At 40.4% G+C, this 20,612-nt stretch overlaps 1 protein-coding gene across 6 annotated transcripts in view; it reads left to right on the forward strand.

Annotated features, from left to right (window-relative positions):
- Positions 1-2,461, forward strand: part of FAM161A (FAM161 centrosomal protein A) — a 31,696-nt gene extending 29,235 nt beyond the window's left edge. For 2 of the 6 annotated variants that reach the window (XM_082358134.1, XM_082358131.1), the window contains 3 exons: positions 1,084-1,137; positions 1,265-1,419; positions 1,884-2,461. In XM_082358134.1, coding sequence (XP_082214260.1) covers positions 1,084-1,137; positions 1,265-1,419; positions 1,884-2,022 — 348 coding nt within the window. In that variant the 3' untranslated portion in view covers positions 2,023-2,461. The remainder of the gene's footprint in view (positions 1-1,083; positions 1,138-1,264; positions 1,420-1,883) is intronic. The other 4 variants (XM_082358130.1, XM_082358132.1, XR_014235113.1 and 1 more) reach the window with 3 other exon arrangements.
- The last annotated feature ends 18,151 nt before the right edge of the window (positions 2,462-20,612 follow it).

The following is a 20,612-nucleotide window of genomic DNA, read 5'->3' on the forward strand; positions in this document are numbered from 1 at the left end:
CACTATATCCTGTGACCTTAAGCAAACCGCTTAACCTCAGTAAGAGTGGAGGGAGTATCTTACTTATTTGTTAAATTTGGGGTGAGACTGGGTGCTCTTCCACACCCTTTCCAGGATGGGATGCCATTGGTGCATTGGGGCTGGGCCATTCCTCGGGACTTTCCTTTAGTTTGAGGTCCAGATGACGATTTTTGGCCCTATACTAGTTCATGTCCACTCATAGGAGATAAAATTGGACTAAAGCCAAGGCACTAATGAGAACCCCAGTCATCTTATGTCTCCGTAAATCCTGTGGTCTCAGGAACTGTGACAACTGACTTGCTTTAGGTATGAGAGTGTCATCACAACTCCCATGGGTCCCAAAGCCAGGAAGTAACATTCTGGAGAGTTGAACCCAGTTCTAAATTCATGTTTTTCTTGCTGTATCCCTTGCTTCCTCTACAGAATAAAGGTAACAACATTGATGATTTTATCATCTTCGGTGGATTAGAGATATGGCTTGTAAAGAGTAAAATTTACAGTAGGCACATAAAGAGCTCTCTGACAACTATCACAGGAACTTATTTTCTTACTAATTTTTTTCAGATATCCTTGAACAGTCATGAAACAGTATAGAGTAAAGAATAATTATAGATCAAAACTCATGTGGCCACTACCAAGGTTAAAAGCATTAGAGTATTGCCAGTACTCCAGAAACCCTGTGTGCCCCTCCCAGATCAAAACCCTCTCACCTAGAGGTAACCACCCTTCTAACTTTTGAGATAAGCATTTCCTTGTTTTCCTTTACAGTTTTACAACTGATGTACCTACCCCTAAACAACATAGTTTAGTTTTGCCTGTTTTGGGACTTTATGTAAATGAATCATACTATGTGTACTCTTCTGTGGTATGCTGCTTGTGAGATCCGTCCATGTTGTGGCATATAGCTAGAGTTCATTTTCATTGCTTTATTTTAGTCTGTTATATGAATACACCACAATTTATTTATCCATCCTACTGCTGATAGATATTTAGGTTGTTTCCAGTTTTGGGTTGTTAACAAACAGTACTATTCTGAACATTTTGTTATGTCTCCTTGGGCAGATATGTAGGAATTTCTCTGGGCATATACCTAGGAGTGGAATTGCTGGTCAGAGGGTATGCATATTTTTCAACCAACTGTGATTATTGAATTTTATTTTCACTGGAGCTTTTAACCCGTACATTTGTAATGGAAACTTAAAGTCTTTTGTTCTTATCTAAAAAGGTTTGTCTTTACCTATAGAAAAATGCAAGAATGGCAGCAGAAAAGCATTATACTAACACCTTAAAAGCACTAGGAATATCTGATGAGTTTGTTTCAAAGAAAGGCCAAAGTGGAAAAATACTTGAGTACTTCAGCAATCAAGAGATGAAAAGTTTCACTGAAGATAAAGAAAGGTAACATATATAAGATGTCTGAATAGTTTACCTTTGAAAAAATTCTTACTTGCAAGGAAAGCATAAAATTCTGTTCTATAATATTTTAAAAGGTCTTTTACCTAATGGAATACATGTGAACTATTGTAAAACATAGTGACATTTTAACATGTTTGACGCTTCAAAATATTACACGGTGATGAAGTATTTTGTTTTTAAAGTAAAATAATTTAAATTTCTGACATAAATAATGAAAATAATAACATGCTTTCAAATGAAGTTTGAGTCAATCAAGTTTTGAAATGAATTACTTCTCAGAAGAATATCTACTTTCCCAATTGGTACTTTTATAGACTTCTCTTGATAAATCGGAGCTTATACACTTGAGGAAGACTAACTGCAGGATGGCGTACATTACAGAGGGTTTGTTTACCTTTAAACCAAATCATTTTCCCTTTGAAAGATTGATAAATTTCTTCCTCTAGCTTTAATGAAGAAGAAAAAAGAGAAGAAAGAGAGAATGGGGAAGAAAATTATCTTACTGATACCAACAGCCAAGATTCTTGCAAGGAAACAGGTAAAGCTGATGAAGAGAGTGGAGAAGAGAATTGTGTTGAAGAATAAGACTGAATCAGTCGGCAGGGTCTCCTCTCTGTTCCCCTGCTGTTGTTGGCAGCATTGGGTGTCAGAAGCCACGCTTGTGGTGTTAAGGACATCCATGGGAACCCGTCTGATACGTGCAGGTCTCTTGAGCAAAGTCCTCGTGTAGCCTGAAAAGGCCGAATCCAGCTGATGGGTCATTTGGTCAGTTAGAGTCAGGCTTTGCCTATTCAGTTTTCAAAATTACTACATATGGTCTGTTTGCAACTTTGATCTTACTTCTATTTTTAAAAAGTGTTTGAGAATCACAGCTGTCACAAACTGATTAGGTATAAAAATATACATAATTTTATCATTTTGGGTGGAAAAAATTGCTTAGCATTGAGAGCAGAGGGGAGTATTGGCCTTTGGTTTGAAAAAAAAGTTCTGGAAAGCATGAATCAATAAATATTTTAAAATTATACTACCTGCTCCTTCTTTTTCTCTGCAGTACATCTCACGAAATGAATCCTCAAACTTATTTTACTAGGTATTTTAAATTTCTTATCTGAGCCATTTTTAAAAAGTAATAAAAGAGGGGAAAATAGATAACTTGCACATTTACATTCATTTATGCACTGAGAGTTACTGGTTTTTTTTTTTTGAAAAATCCAAGTCTATTGTTTCATATGCCCTTAGGGAGCTGCCATTAAGCTAAATAATGGAGGATGTCAGAATATAGAGGCCAACGAATAAAAGTCAAGCGTTTTCAAATGTAAAAAGAAAAAAGAAAAAGAAGAAACGTTGTTATTTGGGTAAGTTTAACGTCAAATTGAGTGTGGATAAATATACACCTGAAGGCTTCTAAAGGTTTGATGGGACTGAACTGCTAAAGAAGCTCCAAGCCTGGTCTGGAACCCTTAAAGCAACACCAGACCTGCTGCACCAGTCAGAAGCCGGTTGTGAAAGGTATGCAGAACCCAGGAAGGGCACATGCTTCAAAGTCTGTTTTATTATTTATTTATTTAGGCCACGCTGTGCAGCATGCAGGATCTTAGTTCCCCGACCAGGGATTGAACTCATGCCCCCTGCATTGGGAGGGTAGAGTCCTAACCATTGGACGGCCAGGGAAGTCCCAAAGCCCATTTTAAAATGGAGAAAATTTAATCTCCAAGTGGCAATTCCAAGGCCAAAGAGAGAGTTACTGTTATATTATCCACACCGTCATCACTTTTTCTCTTTTATCCCTACTTTTATTCCAATTTATTTTTGATACATAAATTATTAGAAAAGTTTTTAATACTAGTTTTTTTAACCCTGTGTATTAAGACAGGTGGAAATAATTATAGCATCTGAGTTTTAACCTTAATTGGAATTAAATATCACCCCTGTTTTATATATGATGAAATTGTGTATAATAACTTGTTCAAGGCAAGTCTCCAGAGTAATTCAGATTTGACCCTTTAATACGGGACCCAGTTGTGCTCAACTTTTTACACAATTTTTTTAAAAATTATTTAATTATTTATTTATTTATTTATAACTGTGTTGGGTCTTCGTTTCTGTGCGAGGGCTTTCTCTAGTTGCGGCAAGCGGGGGCCACTCTTCATCGCGGTGCGCCGGCCTCTCACTATTGCAGCCTCTCTTGTTGCGGAGCACAGGCTCCAGAGGCGCAGGCTCAGTAGTTGTGGCTCACGGGCCTAGCTGCTCCGCGGCATGTGGGATCTTCCCAGACCAGGGCTCGAACCCGTGTCCCCTGCATTAGCAGGCAGATTCTCAACCACTGCGCCACCAGGGAAGCCCCAACTTTTTACACATTATTGCAGACACACTTGTCTTTCTGTGCATGATGTTAATTTGATTATATGAATCCATCATTTTGCTCTTTGAGCAAATTTTTGTTTTAAAAATTCAAACCAGTCATAAAGATGTGATTGGGTAAGACTTCTTTTTTCCTAAAAACAATAAACCTCCTTTAAAAATGATGAACTAATAAAGGTGTATATGATAGCAGTGTTTTCCAACTGGCAATTTATGCCTTAAATTAAAAAATGAGGTGATTTTTCTCAATTAAGAGCAAATGTTCACTCATAAACTCCTTTCCTAAGTTTGTGTTAAACTGTTTGTCACTGTCTTTAGATTGTAAACTCCTTGAGAGTTGGCACCACTTAAAAATTCATCTTTCTATTCCTTAATATTTTGCACAGGATTGTACATACAGTAGGTATTTAATAAAGACTTGGATGAGTAAGTAGATGAATATGGTTTTTAATTTTACTTATAATTACTTCAAAATGAGTACACATGGATTAAAAACATTTCCCTTCCAATTTATTGAGAACCTGTGAAACACAATCCACAAATTGTAATGTTCAAAACGTAACTTGCTTCCTAAGGATTTACTCCCCATTCTGTTTCTTCTCAGTTTCATGGGCAGTGTGTGGGACTTGCTTTCAGGACCAATCTTCAGTTTTCTTTAAAAATGGGAATAGTACCCATCTTGGGTGGCTGTAGGAAGGACTGGTGTAATCGTATATGGAAAGGCTCTTTGTAAACTAGGGTATTCAAGTGATAGTGTCAGAGGACAGGATATTACTCAAGAAACTTTTAACTTTAAACAATCTTTTATTTAAGTGAGATATGAAATGATTTAAATATTATTTTGTTAGAAATAATATTTGAACTACTTATTTACTACTTATATTACTACTAATTTATTACTTTTAAAATTATAGTCGATTTACAATATTATATTCATTTCAGGTATACAATGTAATGATTCAATATTTTTATAGATTATACTCCATTTAAAGTTATTACAAAATAATGGCTATATTTCCCTGTGCTATACAGTATATCCTTGTTGTTTATTTATTTATTTATTTTCTAAATTTATTTATTTATTTATTTTCTAAATTTATTTATTTATTTATTTTTGGCTGCATTGGGTCTTCATTGCTGCGCGTGGGCTTTCTCTAGTTGCAGCAAGCGGGGGTCACTCTTCGTTGTGGTGTGCAGGCTTCTCACTGTGGTGGCTTCTCTTGTTGCGGAGCACAGGCTCTAGGCGCGCAGGCTTCAGTAGATGTGACATGCGGGCTCCGTAGTTGTGGCTCGTGGGCTCTAGAGCGCAGGCTCAGTAGTTGTGGTGCACAGGCTTAGTTGCTTTGCGGCATGTGGGATCTTCCGGGACCAGGGCTCTAACCCGTGTCCCCTGCATTGGCAGGCGGATTCTTAACCACTGCGTCACCAGGGAAGTCCCTCCAATTCTTTTTTATTTCTCACATTTTCCTCATTTTAAGACATTATTTGTTGTATTTATTCACTCTAGTCTTCATTTTTGAGATGACTTTTTCTTTCTGATCTTTCCTGGGTGTTTTACTCCTCTTTTAAAATCTTTTTTCAAATCACTTTATTTCAGAGCTTTTCACATTGTAATTTACATTTCCCCTTACAGTTTTTATCATTTTCTTTTAGCTAATTCTGAAGTATTATGATAGCTATAGTTTTCTTTCCTTTTGCGGGTATGTTTTTCTGATATGGTTTCATTGTCCAAACAGATATTATTCTTCTCTGGTTCTCCTATTTAAAAAACAAAACAAAACAAAATGAAACAAACAAGAAAAACACTTTGAATGAGATTCAATTGTGATCCTTTTTCTTTGCTCATATTTTAAGTGGAATGAGTTGTACTGTACTCCTACAAGGGAGAAGCAGCCCAGGACAGATTTTCTAGATTCTGTCAAGAACTGTGCAGGGTCTAGGATTTTACCATATTTGTAAGTTAACAAGTTAGCATGCCACAGTTTCATGGATGTTTACAGAAGACATGAGACTCCTATATCAAAGACAAAGGACTTTGTTACTAATGGTAAAAGCAGTAGTTGAAGTGTCAGCATGCTCTTCATTTGTGCTGGCTCCCTATGTCCCCCAGGTTCCTTGGGGGAGATGCAGAGGGACCCCCATGGATGCCTTCACACCCAGTGGGCTATGCTATAGGAGGGAAACACTGAGCTTGGGGGAGTCCCCACTTTCATAGGATTTGGGAACAAGACTGTAATTTGGGGTGGAGGTGGGGAAGACATTACTTCACCCCTCAAGGTTGCTTGCTGCAAACAAAACCCTGAGAAAATGGCCCAGGTAAAGAGTGGTCAGTACGTTGCATTCTGGCCTACCTAGAAAGAATGTGCATGGACTCGCAGGACCTGGGTCAGATGGCCTCCCCCAACAGCTTTCAACTCTGTTGTTTGTATGATGTGATTTTTTAAAAATATGGGCTTGAACTTTCTGAGATTTTCTATGTTGCTCACCCACCACCTTTTATCTGGATCTCCTATTTCCTTTGCCTCTGCTATCCCTATTCATATAAGTTTCTCCTCAATGTGGGACTTTTTTTTTTAATATTTATTTTTTTCTTTATTTTTATTTTTTGGCTGTGTCAGGTCTTAGTTGTGGTACATGAGATCTTCATTGCAGCATGCGGGATCTTTCATTGCGGCGCACAGTCTTCTCTCTAGTTGTGGTGTGTGGGTTTTCTCTCTCTAGTTGTGGTGCGCAGGCTCCGGAGTGTGTGGGCTCTGTAGTTTGCTGCACACAGACTCTCTAGTTGAGGCGTGTGGCTCAGTAGTCGTGGCACGTGGGCTTAGTTGCCCCGTAGCATGTGGGATCTTAGATCCCGGACCAGGGATCGAACCTGTATTCCCCTGCATTGGAAGGCGGATTCTTTACCACTGGACCACCAGGGAAGGTGGGACTTTTTTGGGAGGCGGGTGCTTTGGTCATTTCAGGGCCTCCAGACCACTTCGGCATTATCAGACCTTTCTGTAGTCTCATCATACTCAAATGCATATTGGAGCCTGCAGAGTCTGTCTTGATTTCTGCTGCTGTTCTCACAACAGCCTGCTCAATTGTCAATTCCCAGAACACCTGATGGTAGTTTTAGGGTTCTCGGATTCCCAAGACCTTCAGAATTGCCTTTGGCTTCTGTACTTTCTTTCATATTCTTCCTGACACCACGAGGGTCTTGTTTTCTCATTTTGGAATCTGTGGCTCTGTATATCGCCTGATTTTATTACAGATGTTAGCTGAGGGTTTTGAGTTTTGTTCTTGTCATTAAATGGGAGGATACAGGATGATTCAAACATTAGACTGCTACCACTACCATCTTCCCAGAAAACTCTCAAGACTTAGTTTTCCTGTGTACTTTTTGAACTGTTTGAATTTTTTTTTTTACCATATTACTTAGAAAAATAATTTAAAAGAAAATATTGGACTAGGAGTAAAGATTTTACTCCCTTCTACCACTAAAATGAAATGAAATAAAAAGATGGTGGTGATAAATGCAACTGATACAGAAAATTAAGGGAGATGAGGGAAAGCTTGTGCTGCTAATTTAAAGGACCTTGTTAGAAAAGGTGACCTTCAAAAAAGCCCTGAAAGGGTGAGGGGTGGGCCCTGTGGATATCAGGGGGGAAGGGCTACAGGCAGAGAAGAGCCAGTTCTGAGTTCTCGGGGTCGGGGGTGGGGGGAGTGTGCTCAGATGTTTGAGGAACAGCAAGGAGGCCAGGGTGGCTGGAACAGAGAGAAGAAGAGGAAAAGACGCAGGAATGAGGTCAGAAAGACATGGCGTGGGGAGGTGGGTACCAAGAAGGAGAGGATCTTGGAGGCCATTGTAAGGAGTTTGGCTTCTTTGACTGACATGGGGAGCCACTGGGGGTTTTGAGAAGGGTGACGTGATCTGACATCACTTAGTGTCTTTCTGCAGCTGGGTGAGAATGGTCTGTAAATGGCAAGGGCAAAAACAGGCAGGTCACTTCAGAGACTTTTTAAATTACCCATATTGCAAATACAGGTGTGTCTAATTTCAAAGCCAGTTCTCCTACCACTATACATTATGCACTGAAGTGGTCATAAGGGTGATTAACTTCTAATGTATGGGTAGTTATTTTTTCCCCAAAACTGCTATATTACAAATGAGCCATGAAAATATACTTTAAAAAAATCGTCTTAAGACCCACTCACTACCGTTTTGCATATGTAGTGTCTTAAGTTCTTTTATTTTTCCATTAGAAGCTATTCCCCCAAGAGAAGAAAAACTGACTAGCTTTAGTAATATAATAGCATTAAGAAATTCAAACCAGCACTTATGACTCAGTCTACTAGGGACTGAAAGCAGCAGTGGGGCAATTTTGTAAAGGTTCTTCTTTATTGATCTTATAATTAAAAAATAACCATTGGGTTGCAGACATGATCTTGAAATAAAGTAATATTTTTCCAAGAAAAGGATGTGGTAGAGACTGCCAGTTGTTTGACCAGTAACTATTTTTCCTTTCTTCCTTCCTGCTTTTGCTGGAGGTGGCAATATACCCAGCTGAAAACAAAAACAAAAACCAAAACCTGTATTTTCCTTGCAGCTAGGAGGTCACGTGATACCATCCTGGCCAGAGAGAAGTAAGTGGGGTTTTCAGGAAAGGTCTTTAGAAGGGAAAGATTTGGCTGGCTTGGCCTTTTGGTCTTTGCCTTTTCTCTTTTCCTCCTTCATCCTTCCTGGAACTTGAATGTGATGGTTAGAGTCACAGCATTCATCTTATAGTCATGAGAGAAAGGCCAAGAAAAATCTAAGAAACTTTGGCCCTCACACCTTTGAGCCACAGAAATAATACTAGAAACTGCCAACCTCCAGACTCAGTGTTATCTTGTTTAAGCCTCAGCCATTTGAGTTTTTATTAAATGTAGGAAAACACAGTTTCTAATTCAAGAGATCTATCCAAGCCATCGTTAAACATACTTTGGAAAGAAGTAACATTTCTGAATTTTCACAGACTACATGTGCCTGTTATGCTAAACATGTACACTGAGGTCTATCTTTTACTTCTCTTTGAAGAATGCTCACTTTTTCCAAGAAGAAAAATATTCCTTGTATTTATCTATGAGGAAGGAAATGCAAGATAGGAAATTAACATTCTAAAGGAAAACAACAGTGGAGCTCAAACAAATAATATTGCTGTTCATCTTGAATTATTAATAAAAAGAAGCATGGTACATTTTATTATGAAAATAAGTGATATTGTGGCATCATAATAATGTTCAGATTGATAGGGTGTGGTACAGTATCCTTTTGCCAACCTTAAAAGTTATGTTCCTGAAAACCATGCCAAGAGAACATGTGGCTGACGAACTGAAACACTTCATGAGGAATGTGGAGGCAAGAACAAAAATATGGCAGGAGGAAGCCAAAAAAAGTACATTAAAAAAAAATTATTTATTTTATTTATTTTATTTTTGGCTGCATTGGGTTTTCGTTGCGGTGTGCGGGCTTCTCCTTGTGGTGGCTTCTCTTGTTGCCGAGCATGGGCTCTAGAGCGCAGGCTCAGTAGTTGTGGCGCACAGGCTTAGCTGCTCCGTGGCATGTGGGATCTTCCCGGACCAGGGATCGAACCCGTGTCCCCTGCATTGGCAGGCAGATTCTTAACCACTGTGCCACCAGGGAAGCTCAAAAAAGTACATTTTTAAAAATGTTCACTAATATAAAACAGCCTGTAACAGAGAAGAACAAACCTGACTTCGTATTGGACCTATTCCTTTAGTTCTAACCCTGGCGCTCTGTTGCCTGTGCTTAGTCATGCTGGCTCTGCACCTTTGTAAAAGAATGTTGCCTATAGCTGGAAATGATAGCCCATTCTCAAGGCTCTGACCTTTAAAGGTATAACACTTTTTCCATCATTTCAAGATAAAAAGTTGCAGAACAGAGAATAACAGTTGTCTTGTTGGAGGTTTATGGGAACATTGTGACCAGGCCTACATGCACAGCTGCAAGAACAAAGAATTCCCACACCAAGAAGTTTACAACAAACAGCCACACCCCCTCCCCTTCTAGTATAAAAGGTGCATGAATTCTAAGTCAGGTAAGATGGTTCTTTGGGACACTAGTCCACCATCTTCTTGGTCTGCTGTCTTTCCGAATAAGGGCACTATTCCTTGCCCCAGCACCTCATCTCTTGGTTTATTGGCCTGTTGTGGGGTGAGCAGTATGAGCTTGGACTCAGTAACAAGCTCACTAAACAAAGGTCATATCGATGACATTATGGACATACATATACATAATTAATAATGAGTGCCATACAATTCATTTTCTTTGTTATTCCTTACTCACCAAGAAATTTTCAGAACTTGTTTGTCTTTCATTGTTTTAATGAGATCTTGTAAATTTGTTTTACTCTTACGGGAGTGAAGAGAAATTGCATTTTGCCTCAGTTTTTCTTTCTCTCACAAGGAGACTCTGAACCAATATTTCCTTGTTAGTTCTTCTGTGCTCTGCTGTTAGTTCTACCTCTCTCCAACTTCCCCAGTTTCTTATCTCAGACCAACTGGGTAGCTGGACTAGCTCAGAAGGCTCTCTGACCTGCCATCACTTCTTCTGGAACAATTAGGAAAGTATGAATTTTAAGAAAAGGGGAAAGGAGGAGAGTTTAAAAGCAGCAAATAAAAATAAGAATCTTTCATTTGTATAACTGTAGTTTTTAAAGTATTTCACATTATATCATTGGAATCTCACATCCAACCTGTGAGGCAGGTAGACTGTCCTTTCCATTTTGCAGAGGAGGAAATTAAATAGCCCAGGCTATATCATGAAAATAGTTAATGACAAAGCCTGGACCAGAGTCCTCTGTTTGTTCAACTGCCCTACCCTACACTCTAAGGAACATTACCTTAGAAATGGAAGATCAATTCAAGCTCTTAAGATGACTCAGAAACAAGCAAAACAATAGGGTTTTTTTTTTTTTTCAAGAAAAGCACCATTGGGTTTTGTTTGTTTGTTTGTTGGATGGTTTTAGTTTTTGTTTTTGTTCTTTTCTTTTTTTTTTTTTTGGTTCTTAGACTAGATCCCACTAACGGTGTACAGGAACTTTTGTGTTCAAAAGCTTCAGAATCTATAAACTTAAACAATACCCCAAATGTAATGTAAAATATAACTAAGAAACATGTTACGGTCCTGAAATGAAAACTATCAAGAGGAACTAATGAAAAACTTTTTCCTTATTTTAAAAGGATCCTTTCTGTCCATGATAAACACTCTCTATGATGTAAAAGGGTCTAAATTTTTAGAAACAGCTTTGTGTGTATTCTTCCAGAAACGTTATGTTTGTATATAAATATTCTATAGTACATGTATTACAGATATTCTATAATGTATAAACTCTATGCAACATGTAATCTACATGTCTATATCCTGTAAATGGCATCACAGATTTCATACATACCTGCTATCATCTGCATCATTCTCAGAGATGTCACCTCTTAGCAGAAAACCTGTCCTTCTCCAGACCTCTTGGACTTTAGATCTTTGCCTTCCTCATCCCCAGGGACCTATTCTCTTCCACCTTATCCAGGCACTTTAAAATCATTCCTTTGAACCCCATACTCTGACTACAACTGCTGCTGCCTTCTACCTTAGTTGCTACTTCTCTTTTCTGTTAACAACTTTCCAGATGTTGTTAAGCTCTAGATTCATCCGCTCTTATTTCTTCTCTTGCTTTCTTTGTTCTTGTGGCTTTATTCTTGTTTTATTCCTTTACTGACATTTTGGTGGAGTTTCAGGAGGGTTCACTCCCTCCTGAAGGGAGGGTCGATTGAGAGTGCACACAAGAGGTCAGAAGCCTCTCTTCTCTGAAGCCAAGTGTTTGCCACGCCCACCATCTGAAAGGTGTATGTGTACAAAAGTGAGGAGCTGCATCTGCCCAGACATTTGAAGATAACAAGACTTACTGCAGAGGGTAGAAACCAGGTGGTAATAGCTGAACATTATGTAATATATTTTGTATAAAGGAGGCATTTTAGGGGCTTCCCTGGTGGCGCAGTGGTTGAGAATCTGCCTGCCAATGCAGGGGACACGGGTTCGAGCCTTGCTCTGGGAAGATCCCACATGCCGCGGAGCAACTGGGCCCGTGAGCCACAATTACTGAGCCTGCGCATCTGGAGCCTGTGCTCCGCAACAAGAGAGGCCACGATAGTGAGAGGCCCGCGCACCGTGATGAAGAGTGGCCCCCGCTTGCCACAACTAGAGAAAGCCCTTGCACAGAAACGAAGACCCAACATAGCCATAAATAAACAAAAATAAATAAATTTAAAAAAAAAAAGGAGGCATTTTAAAAATTACTTTTAAGATGTTTTATTCTAATCTTGTCCTTTAAAATATCTACTGCTGAATTTCAACTCATGTTACAGCAAGCATTTCAATTACCCAAAAAATTTTCCTTAAAATAGACAATGGTTTAATTACCATTTGGAAATGACATCACAACTAACTAGGAGAATCCAAGTCTTACTAAGATGAGTGACAGAGATGATAAACGAGAAGAGAAAGGAAGAAAAGAAGACAAGAAATGGAAGTGAATGCATTGATCAAAGCATTCCGTAGAAAGCAGTTGAAATCTAACAGAACTGATAATAAGGGGCAAAAGAGTTCAAGGTGCATACTGTCAGGAACCTAGGAACCCAGAGAAAATGGGGATAAATTCTGTATGAACTCTAGGTGATTTCCAGTTGAAAAACCAATTAGCAGACCTTTAAATCTCAAACACTGGATACCACAATTCAATTACATCCCCAAAAGGAACCAGAAAGGTTCCCAAATAGTTGTGTTACTTCATTATACTCCTGTAACAGAAACTGTTTGCTTAGACTTAAAACCAACAGTTTCAATTCAGTAGTCTCCATCCCAACACATCTCTAAAGCAGTCATTTTCTCACTGGCAGGTGGCCCTCCAGCCATCCTGAGCTACTGCACGGCCTCCACAAACCTTGCACCCCTGTCTCTCCGGCTGCATGCTGCTCCCCCATCCTGGAGCTCCTCTTTCTCCCCCTGCCTGACTCCCCAGGGATCTGTGTATCTTCCCTCCTGTCACTCCTTCCAGGGGTCTTTCTGGCACCTTTGATGTTGCCTTGACAGGTGGCAGCCCTGACTCTCAAGCATCATACACACCTGCTAACTCAGAACCTCCCCTTGTTCTGTTGTCATTGCTCGTGATGTGTCTCCTTGAAGGCAGAACTTTTCTTTCAACTTTTTTTTTTTAAGCTATTGCATTATTTATTTATTTATTTATTTATGGCTGTGTTGGGTCTTCGTTGCTGCATGCGGACTTCCTCTAGTTGCAATGAGCAGGGGCTACTCTTCATTGCGGTGCGCGGGCTTCTCATTGCGGTGGCTTCTCTTGTTGTGGAGCACGTGCTCTAGGCACATGGGCTCAGTAGTTGTGGCTCACGGGCTTAGTTGCTCCGTGGCATGTGGGATCTTCCCAGACCAGGCATCGAACCCCTGTTCCCTGCATTGGCAGGCGGATTCTTAACCACTGGGCCACCAGGGAAGTCCCTTCTTTCAACTTTCGATCCCAGGGCTGGCCCAGCACCCACCATACAGGAAAGGCTCAGTCTGTGTTTTTGAATGACTGATTAATGAATAGATCTATAATCATCGAGCACAATATGTTTCAATAAACAATCTCCACAGTATGACTCTAAGAATAACATTTTTCTAATATTGTTACACTAATCTTTATATGAGCATAACTCAAGAGTTTTCACTACCATCTTCTTAAAGTATGGGATTTAAGCATTCTTCTTTAAATATGCGATGTTTTACTGGAAGCTTTTGATTCTTTTATTTTAACCAGAGATCTAGGCTATAAATAATCCATACAAAATTATCAGAATGCCCCATAATACATACTAATTTATTCAGTCAGCAAGAACTTAATCTAGGTACTGAGAACATATCAGCAAACAAAAAAGAGTCCCTGCTCTCCTGGAACTTACATTCTAGTGGGAGGTGATAAGCAGTATAAAAATTATATGTCAACTGATGAATAAAGAAAAATAAAGCAAGGTAAGGCAGTAAAGAGTGACTGGGGAGAATTTGCATAATTAGAGTCAAGGAAGGCCTTTCCAATAAGGGGACACTTGAGCAAAGACATGAAGAAAGTAAGGGCTATAGGTGTGTGGATAACTGGGAAGGGCATCTCAGATATAGGAACAGCAAGTACAGTGGCCCTGATGTGGGAGTGAGCCTGGGGTTTTGAAGAACTACAAGGAAACCAGTGAGGCCAGAGCAATGAGAGACAGGGAGAGTTGTAAGATGTGAGGTTAGGAAAATAGCAGGGGCCAGATTCCTTCTGGGCCATAGTAAGGACTTTGTACTTTATTCTAAGTGAGATGGGGAGCTCTGGGAATGCTGAGAACTGAAGAGGGACTTGAGCTTGAAATGGTCACTCTGGCTGCTGCATAGGAGACCAGTGAAGGTGGTTTCAATGACCCAGTAATCCAAGAGAGAGAGGATGGTGGCTTGGACCAGTGTTATAGCAGACGGGATAATGAGAAATACTCAGATTCTGGATATATTTTAAAGGTGACATTAAAAGGATTTTAAGACCTACTAGAGAATGGACTTGAGGATATGGGGAGGGGGTGGGGTGAGATGTGACAGGGTGAGAGAGTGTCATGGACATATATACACTACCAAATGTAAAATAGATAGCTAGTGGGAAGCAGCTGCATAGCACAGGGAGATCAGCTCGGTGCTTTGTGACCACCTAGAGGGGTGGGATGGGGAGGGTGGGAGGGAGGGAGATGCAAGAGGGAAGAGATATGGGAACATATTGTATATGTATAACTGATTAACTTTGTTATAAAGCAGAAGCTAACACACCATTGTAAGGCAATTATACTTCAATAAAGATGTTTTAAAAATAAAAAAAAAAAAAGATTTTAATGTGAGATAATTGCATCTTTAATAAAGCTTTTGGATTCATTTTTAAGTACATTTTAAAAATCATGTAAAATAACCTATCTGTGGCAAGAAATTATTAGTAATATTCAATCATCAGATTTACTCTGTTTTACGGAAATCAGTGGAAGAAAAATGATAATTATACCTGTCATCTTAGTGAGCACTGGTGTCATTAATTAAAATTCTTTGCCTTAAAAAAAAAAAAAAAAAAAAAAAAAAAGGATTTTAAGGTGGAGTGTGAAAGAAATTGGTGAGTCCAAGGATGAAGTTTCTAACTTGAGCCACTAGAAGATGGAGTTGCCACTTGCTGAACTGGGGAAGATTTGGGAAGAAATGGGTTTAGGGAGATAGCAGAAGTTATTGATGCCCTGTCCTGCCTCCCCTGGGCATACTTCTGAGCTAACTTACGACCTTGGCCTCCTTGTAAGTAGCAGTGGGCAGTTCCCATGCACTCTGACACCTTCCACCCCGTGCTTGTCCTCATCCCTCTACTTCCCTGCCTCCGGAATCTCTCCATTGCTGGGGAACTTGTTCAGCCTGGCTGCAGAACAGCCCCAAAGTGCCGGGGACCTATATCCTCCAGGGATCCCTCCACCAGTGAGAAATGGGGGAGGGAGTTATGGGGTAAATAACCCAGCTTCTCTCCCTGGGTGGGACAATCCTGAGATGCCTTCTACGAGATTCCTCAGAGGGTATCCAGTACGAAGGAGCTTCAATTCCCACAGTAGTGACCCGCTCCTTAAAACACCCTTTGTTAACTTTTCTCCCTTCTCTTTCTTTCTCCTCATTTCCTCACTTGTACTTGCTGGGGTAATCTCCTGCATAAATTAGCTTTTGCTGCATAACAAACCGCTCCAAAATTTAGTGGCTTGAAACAACTATTATTTTTGCTCATGATTCTGTGGGTTAGCAATTTGGGCTGGATTCAGCTGGGTGACTCTTCTGCTGGTCTTGCCTGGGGTCACTTAGTGGCTACAACCATCTGGCAGCTTGACTGGAGGTGGATGGTTTATGAGAACCTCTGCTGATAAGATGGTAGATGCTAGCTGTCAGCTGGTTGATTTAAGAGGCTTCAGATGGGATGGCTCATCTGCTCCCCATGCTCTCTCATCCTCCACTAGGCTAGACTGGGACTCTTCACATGGCAGTCCTCAGGGTAGCGTTCTCAGGGCACAAAGGGAAACACAAAGTCACCAAAGTATCACGAGGCCTGGGGCCAGAAGTCTCACAGTGTCACTTCTATGCACTCTTTTGGTCAAAGCAAGTCACAACCCCAGGCCAGATTCAAAGGGTGAAAGAAATTCCACTTCTTCACAGGAGTGATGTCAAAGTCACACTGCAGGCACACAGGAAGGGAAGAATGTTGAGGACATCTTTGCAAACAATCTCCCCATCTCCCTGACTCCCCAAGGTAACTACTGCTCTAAGTCCTTGTTTCAGTGTCTGCTTTGGGGGAGTCCAAACTAAGATGGGGGTGGCTGGGAATCAAAGCTCTGATTTGGACATGCAAAGTCTGAGATGCTTATTGGAGAAATCCAAGGAGGGATTTTGAATTAGCAGTGGGATAGGAGGCTGCAATTCAGAACCGAGGTCTGGGCTAGAGATACTCCATTTGGGAGTCAGGGAAATATACCTAGGTACGTAAAGTAGTAAGCGTGGATCCGAGCACATAGGGAATGCGTGTGGAGAGGGAAGAGGTCAGAAGCCTGAGCTCTGGCCCACTCTAGTGCTGAGATGTCAAAGAGAGGAAGAGGAGCCAGCAAAGGACACTGACAAGGAGCAGCCAGTGCAGTCCTGGGGTGACCGTGGTGTCCTGGAGACCAAGAGTGATAAACTGACAGGGAAGAGCATTCCCTCCACTCTCCAGGTAAAGTGATGCGGAGATCATTGCTTCATATGTGCCAGCATTTTGTAATCATCTTCATTGTTTTCTCATTTCTCATTCACTTGTAAGAATTATTTTACAACTCAAGGGCAGAGGTAAGTAAAACATTTACTGTTGGGTGGGTCTTTTAACATGGAAGGTGCTGAGAAGGAAGCCAAGGAGAGGCAACGGCCCTCAGATTCAGTACACTAACAAGTTTAACCAGTCTCTGCAGCCCTGGGGAGTTTTCACGATTTTTATACAGCTTACACCTGGATATGGGAGTTACCATGGTTCTTACAAAGGAACTAGAGGATCAGCCATTTATAGATTCATATTTAATGGGACTTCCCTCGTGGTCCAGTGGTTAAGACTCCGCACTCCCACTGAAGGGGGTGCAGGTTCGATCCCTGGTTGGGGAGCTAAGATCCCACATGCAGCACAGCGTGGCCAAAAAAAAAAAAAAATCATATTTTAAAGGAAGTCAACGTGATATCGTTTATTTACAATCAGCTTGTGATCAGGCATTATCCACCCTCCCACCCGCCCCATCTATTCTGTTGTGCTCTTCACGCCTTTTTTTTTTTTTTGGCAGCACCTCGGGGCTTGCAGGATCTTAGAACCCAGCCTGGCAGTGAAAATGCCGATCCTAACCACTGGACTGCCAGGGAATGCCCTTTCACGCCTCATTTTAGTGGTTTGGTCCCCTCCCCTCCCCCAGGAGTAACAACTTACCTTTCCCCTCCAAGCCTTCCTGAACTTTTTCTTGTCATACATCCCAGGTATAGTAATGCTATAATTTCCTGGATAGTACATCCTATGCCTAAAAGAAAGCAAAAGAGCCTACCTTAAAACCTGGGTTCCACTCATAACTAGAAAATTTTTTCCATTCCCTGTAAACAATTACTAAGAAGCTTTAAATATGTTTACTGTTAATAACTAAAATCTCAAAATACTTCTTTTGAAAAGATAAGGCAATTTTCCTTCTCTCTCCATGCGGTGGTTGCCAGATGGCAACTGCCCCACTCCTTCAATGAGCATACTGGGATCACCTCCCAAATAAACACTTGCACCCAAATCCACGTCTCAGGGTCCGCTTTGAGGGGAGCCCAAGGCAAGACAGTGGTCTTCTGAACACCTGGAATGTCTAGCAGCATTGGGCCCAAACTTCACCTGGCAAAAAAGGGTGAAGCCAGAGGCAGCTGACGCTTTCATGGCCACATGTGTCCCGTGCCGCCCCACCCGCAGGTTTGGATAGCCCTCCCTGGGATTGGCCAAGGAGGCATCTCAGTTTGCAGCCCTGCACATGTAAGGTACAGGCATGGGAAGTTCTCCTTTCAAGCAGTGATAGAAGAGACACAATGAACAGACACACTTCGAAACCATAGTACAATCTATGCCATGCATGTAATTGAAAAATTAAATATATAATTAAACAAAAATAACTTCCTTTAATAACTATTCTTTTATTCTCATATTCTGTCTTTTTTTTTTTTTTCTTTTTCTGAATTTTTCTTTTTCTGGTTCTTTATTTTCTCAAGTTGGGATTTCAAGAGTTTCAAGAATTTGCTAATTTGCTTTGCTTAATCTTTTGTCCTTCGGGCTTTGGTTACTTCATTGGCTTGAGTGCTTTCAGGAGGACATTTAATGCTTCAACCCCAATTAGCAAGCTCTCCTGGAAGAAAGAACATGCCACCGTCATTTCTAAATTAATTCTACAACCTCACAAAATTTGATTTCCATAAAAGAATGTGAAAATCATCTTAGATAATTTAGGCAGGAATTTCATCTGACAAATGTGAGATTTGATTCTTTCAAATAAAGACGTGGAAAGCAAGATTGCTTTCATGTGAAAGAAACACATGATTTAAGCTTTTTCGTATCAATTACTCATAAAACTTTCTTTCCCTAAATTTACTTCTAAATACAAACTGAGAATTCGTATTAACATTTTAAGACCATTAGTCTTTTATTTGATTTTAAGACATGGTTCATGTTCCCATTCCCCAGGTGTTTAAAGTGAAGGTTTCACAATCACAGTGATAGAATCATAGGGAGCAACTGCAGTCACTGCCACATCTGAAGCCTATTCTTTGTAAGGTAATGCCAAGTTCTTAAGCTGGGGCTAAAAATAATGTGAGTTGTTTTGTTTTTTTTTTAATTTTTATTTATTTATTTATTTATTTTTGGCTGTGTTGGGTCTTCGTTTCTGTGCGAGGGCTTTCTCTAGTTGCGGCAAGTGGGGGCCACTCTTCATCGCGGTGCGCGGGCCTCTCACTGTCGCGGCCTCTCTTGTTGCGGAGCACAGGCTCCAGACGCGCAGGCTCAGTAGTTGTGGCTCACGGGCCTGAGTTGTGGCTCATGTTGCTCCGCGGCATGTGGGATCTTCCCAGACCAGGGCTCGAACCCGTGTCCCCTGCATCGGCAGGCAGATTCTCAACCACTGCGCCACCAAGGAAGCCCAATAATGTGAGTTTTAAAATAGAACCTCAACGTGCATTTATTTAAGAAGTGATGGCTCCTTCAAAAGAATGGTTCTCAATATATTTTGAATCACCGTGGATCAAACATACTTAGAACCAGTTTCATCCTTTTGGGTTGAAATTGATTTCTGAGCTTAGGGTGTATTCTTTTGAGTACCTCAATGGTGCCAAGTATTTCTTCTTTGAGAACAAGTTAATCTTTTAAAAAACTGAGAAAGGTAATTTGGCAACAAGACTAGTGAATAAGATAGGTAGTCAAACTAGTGGGATTGGTTTCGCAAAACAAGCCTAGCAGTAAAATAATGAGACTGGTGTTCTTGCCTTGCTCAGAAATTGCCTCTGAGATGGGTCTATAAGTGTTTGGGCGCTGCAGCAGCATTGCTGGCAGCTGCAGCTCCCTGAGGGCAGGGCCTGTGACCATTTTGCCAATTACTGGACCCCCAGCATCTACTATAGTGGCTGGTGCATTGTGGGTGCTCGATAAATACTGGTTGAAAGACTGAATGAATAAACGGATAAACTGACAATGGTGCTAATTCTATGATACTCGTTGAATGCATATATTTGAAATAGTTTTTTGAAGGAAAATAGCTTCCATAATTTGCAAATTTGACTATAATCTGATGGTTTATAGGAAATGCCCCAAGCTACTCAACTTAATTTTCTTTCTTTTGACATAATACCATCTTAGGATATAGTCCATTTTGCAAAATAAAAAAAGCACTTTTACAGTGAGTATGTTGGGTAGATAGGGCAAACAGAATCACCACCATTTTATAGATTAGAGCACTGGGATGCTGGACAGTTAAGTAATTTGTCCAACATTAGTGCTATTAGTTAGAATATGTTTGGCCAGTAATAATGGAAATCCTAACTTATACTGACTAATGCCCATTTCTGACAAAACCCCTGGGAAAGGGCAGGGGATTACCCATGGCACTGGGGATGGAGCTGGCTTCTCCTAAAGTGCTAGGGTGTATGGGGCAGGGTGGATGCCTGAGCAAGATTGGGGTGTTACTGGGAAGGGGGCAGATGGGAGTGGATCCCAGATAGGTACTGTGTCCCCACAGTCACAACTAATAACTAGAAGAAATGGCACTCAAACCTAGCTCTTCTGAAATCAAATGCAGTGCTTTTGTTTTAAGGGAACATGCTGTAACGAACAGTTCATCTTACAGCAAGTTTTTAAGGATTAACAAATTTTATCCAGAGAATATATCAGCAGTTTTATTCTGGATGAAAGTTAAATTTCTGCATCTTATGTGTTTTGATTCAGTTTAATACATTTCACAAATCAAAAGTTGTGGAGAGAATGCAAATCATGCACATTTCTGTTTATTGCTTTGTTTCTTAATTTAAAGTGGTACTACATTCCTAGAGTCCTTCTGGTAGCATTATTCTAAGTCCTTTATTAACAAAATTTAAGAGAGTCTGCAGGATGTATTCCAATAATTTTTGAAGTGGTGGTCTTTAATATTTCTCCACAGAGAAGAATCAATGTTTCCTATGA

This window comes from Balaenoptera borealis, assembly GCF_965194805.1.
Source record: "Balaenoptera borealis genome assembly, chromosome: 15".
NCBI classification, from domain to species: Eukaryota; Metazoa; Chordata; class Mammalia; order Artiodactyla; family Balaenopteridae; genus Balaenoptera; species Balaenoptera borealis.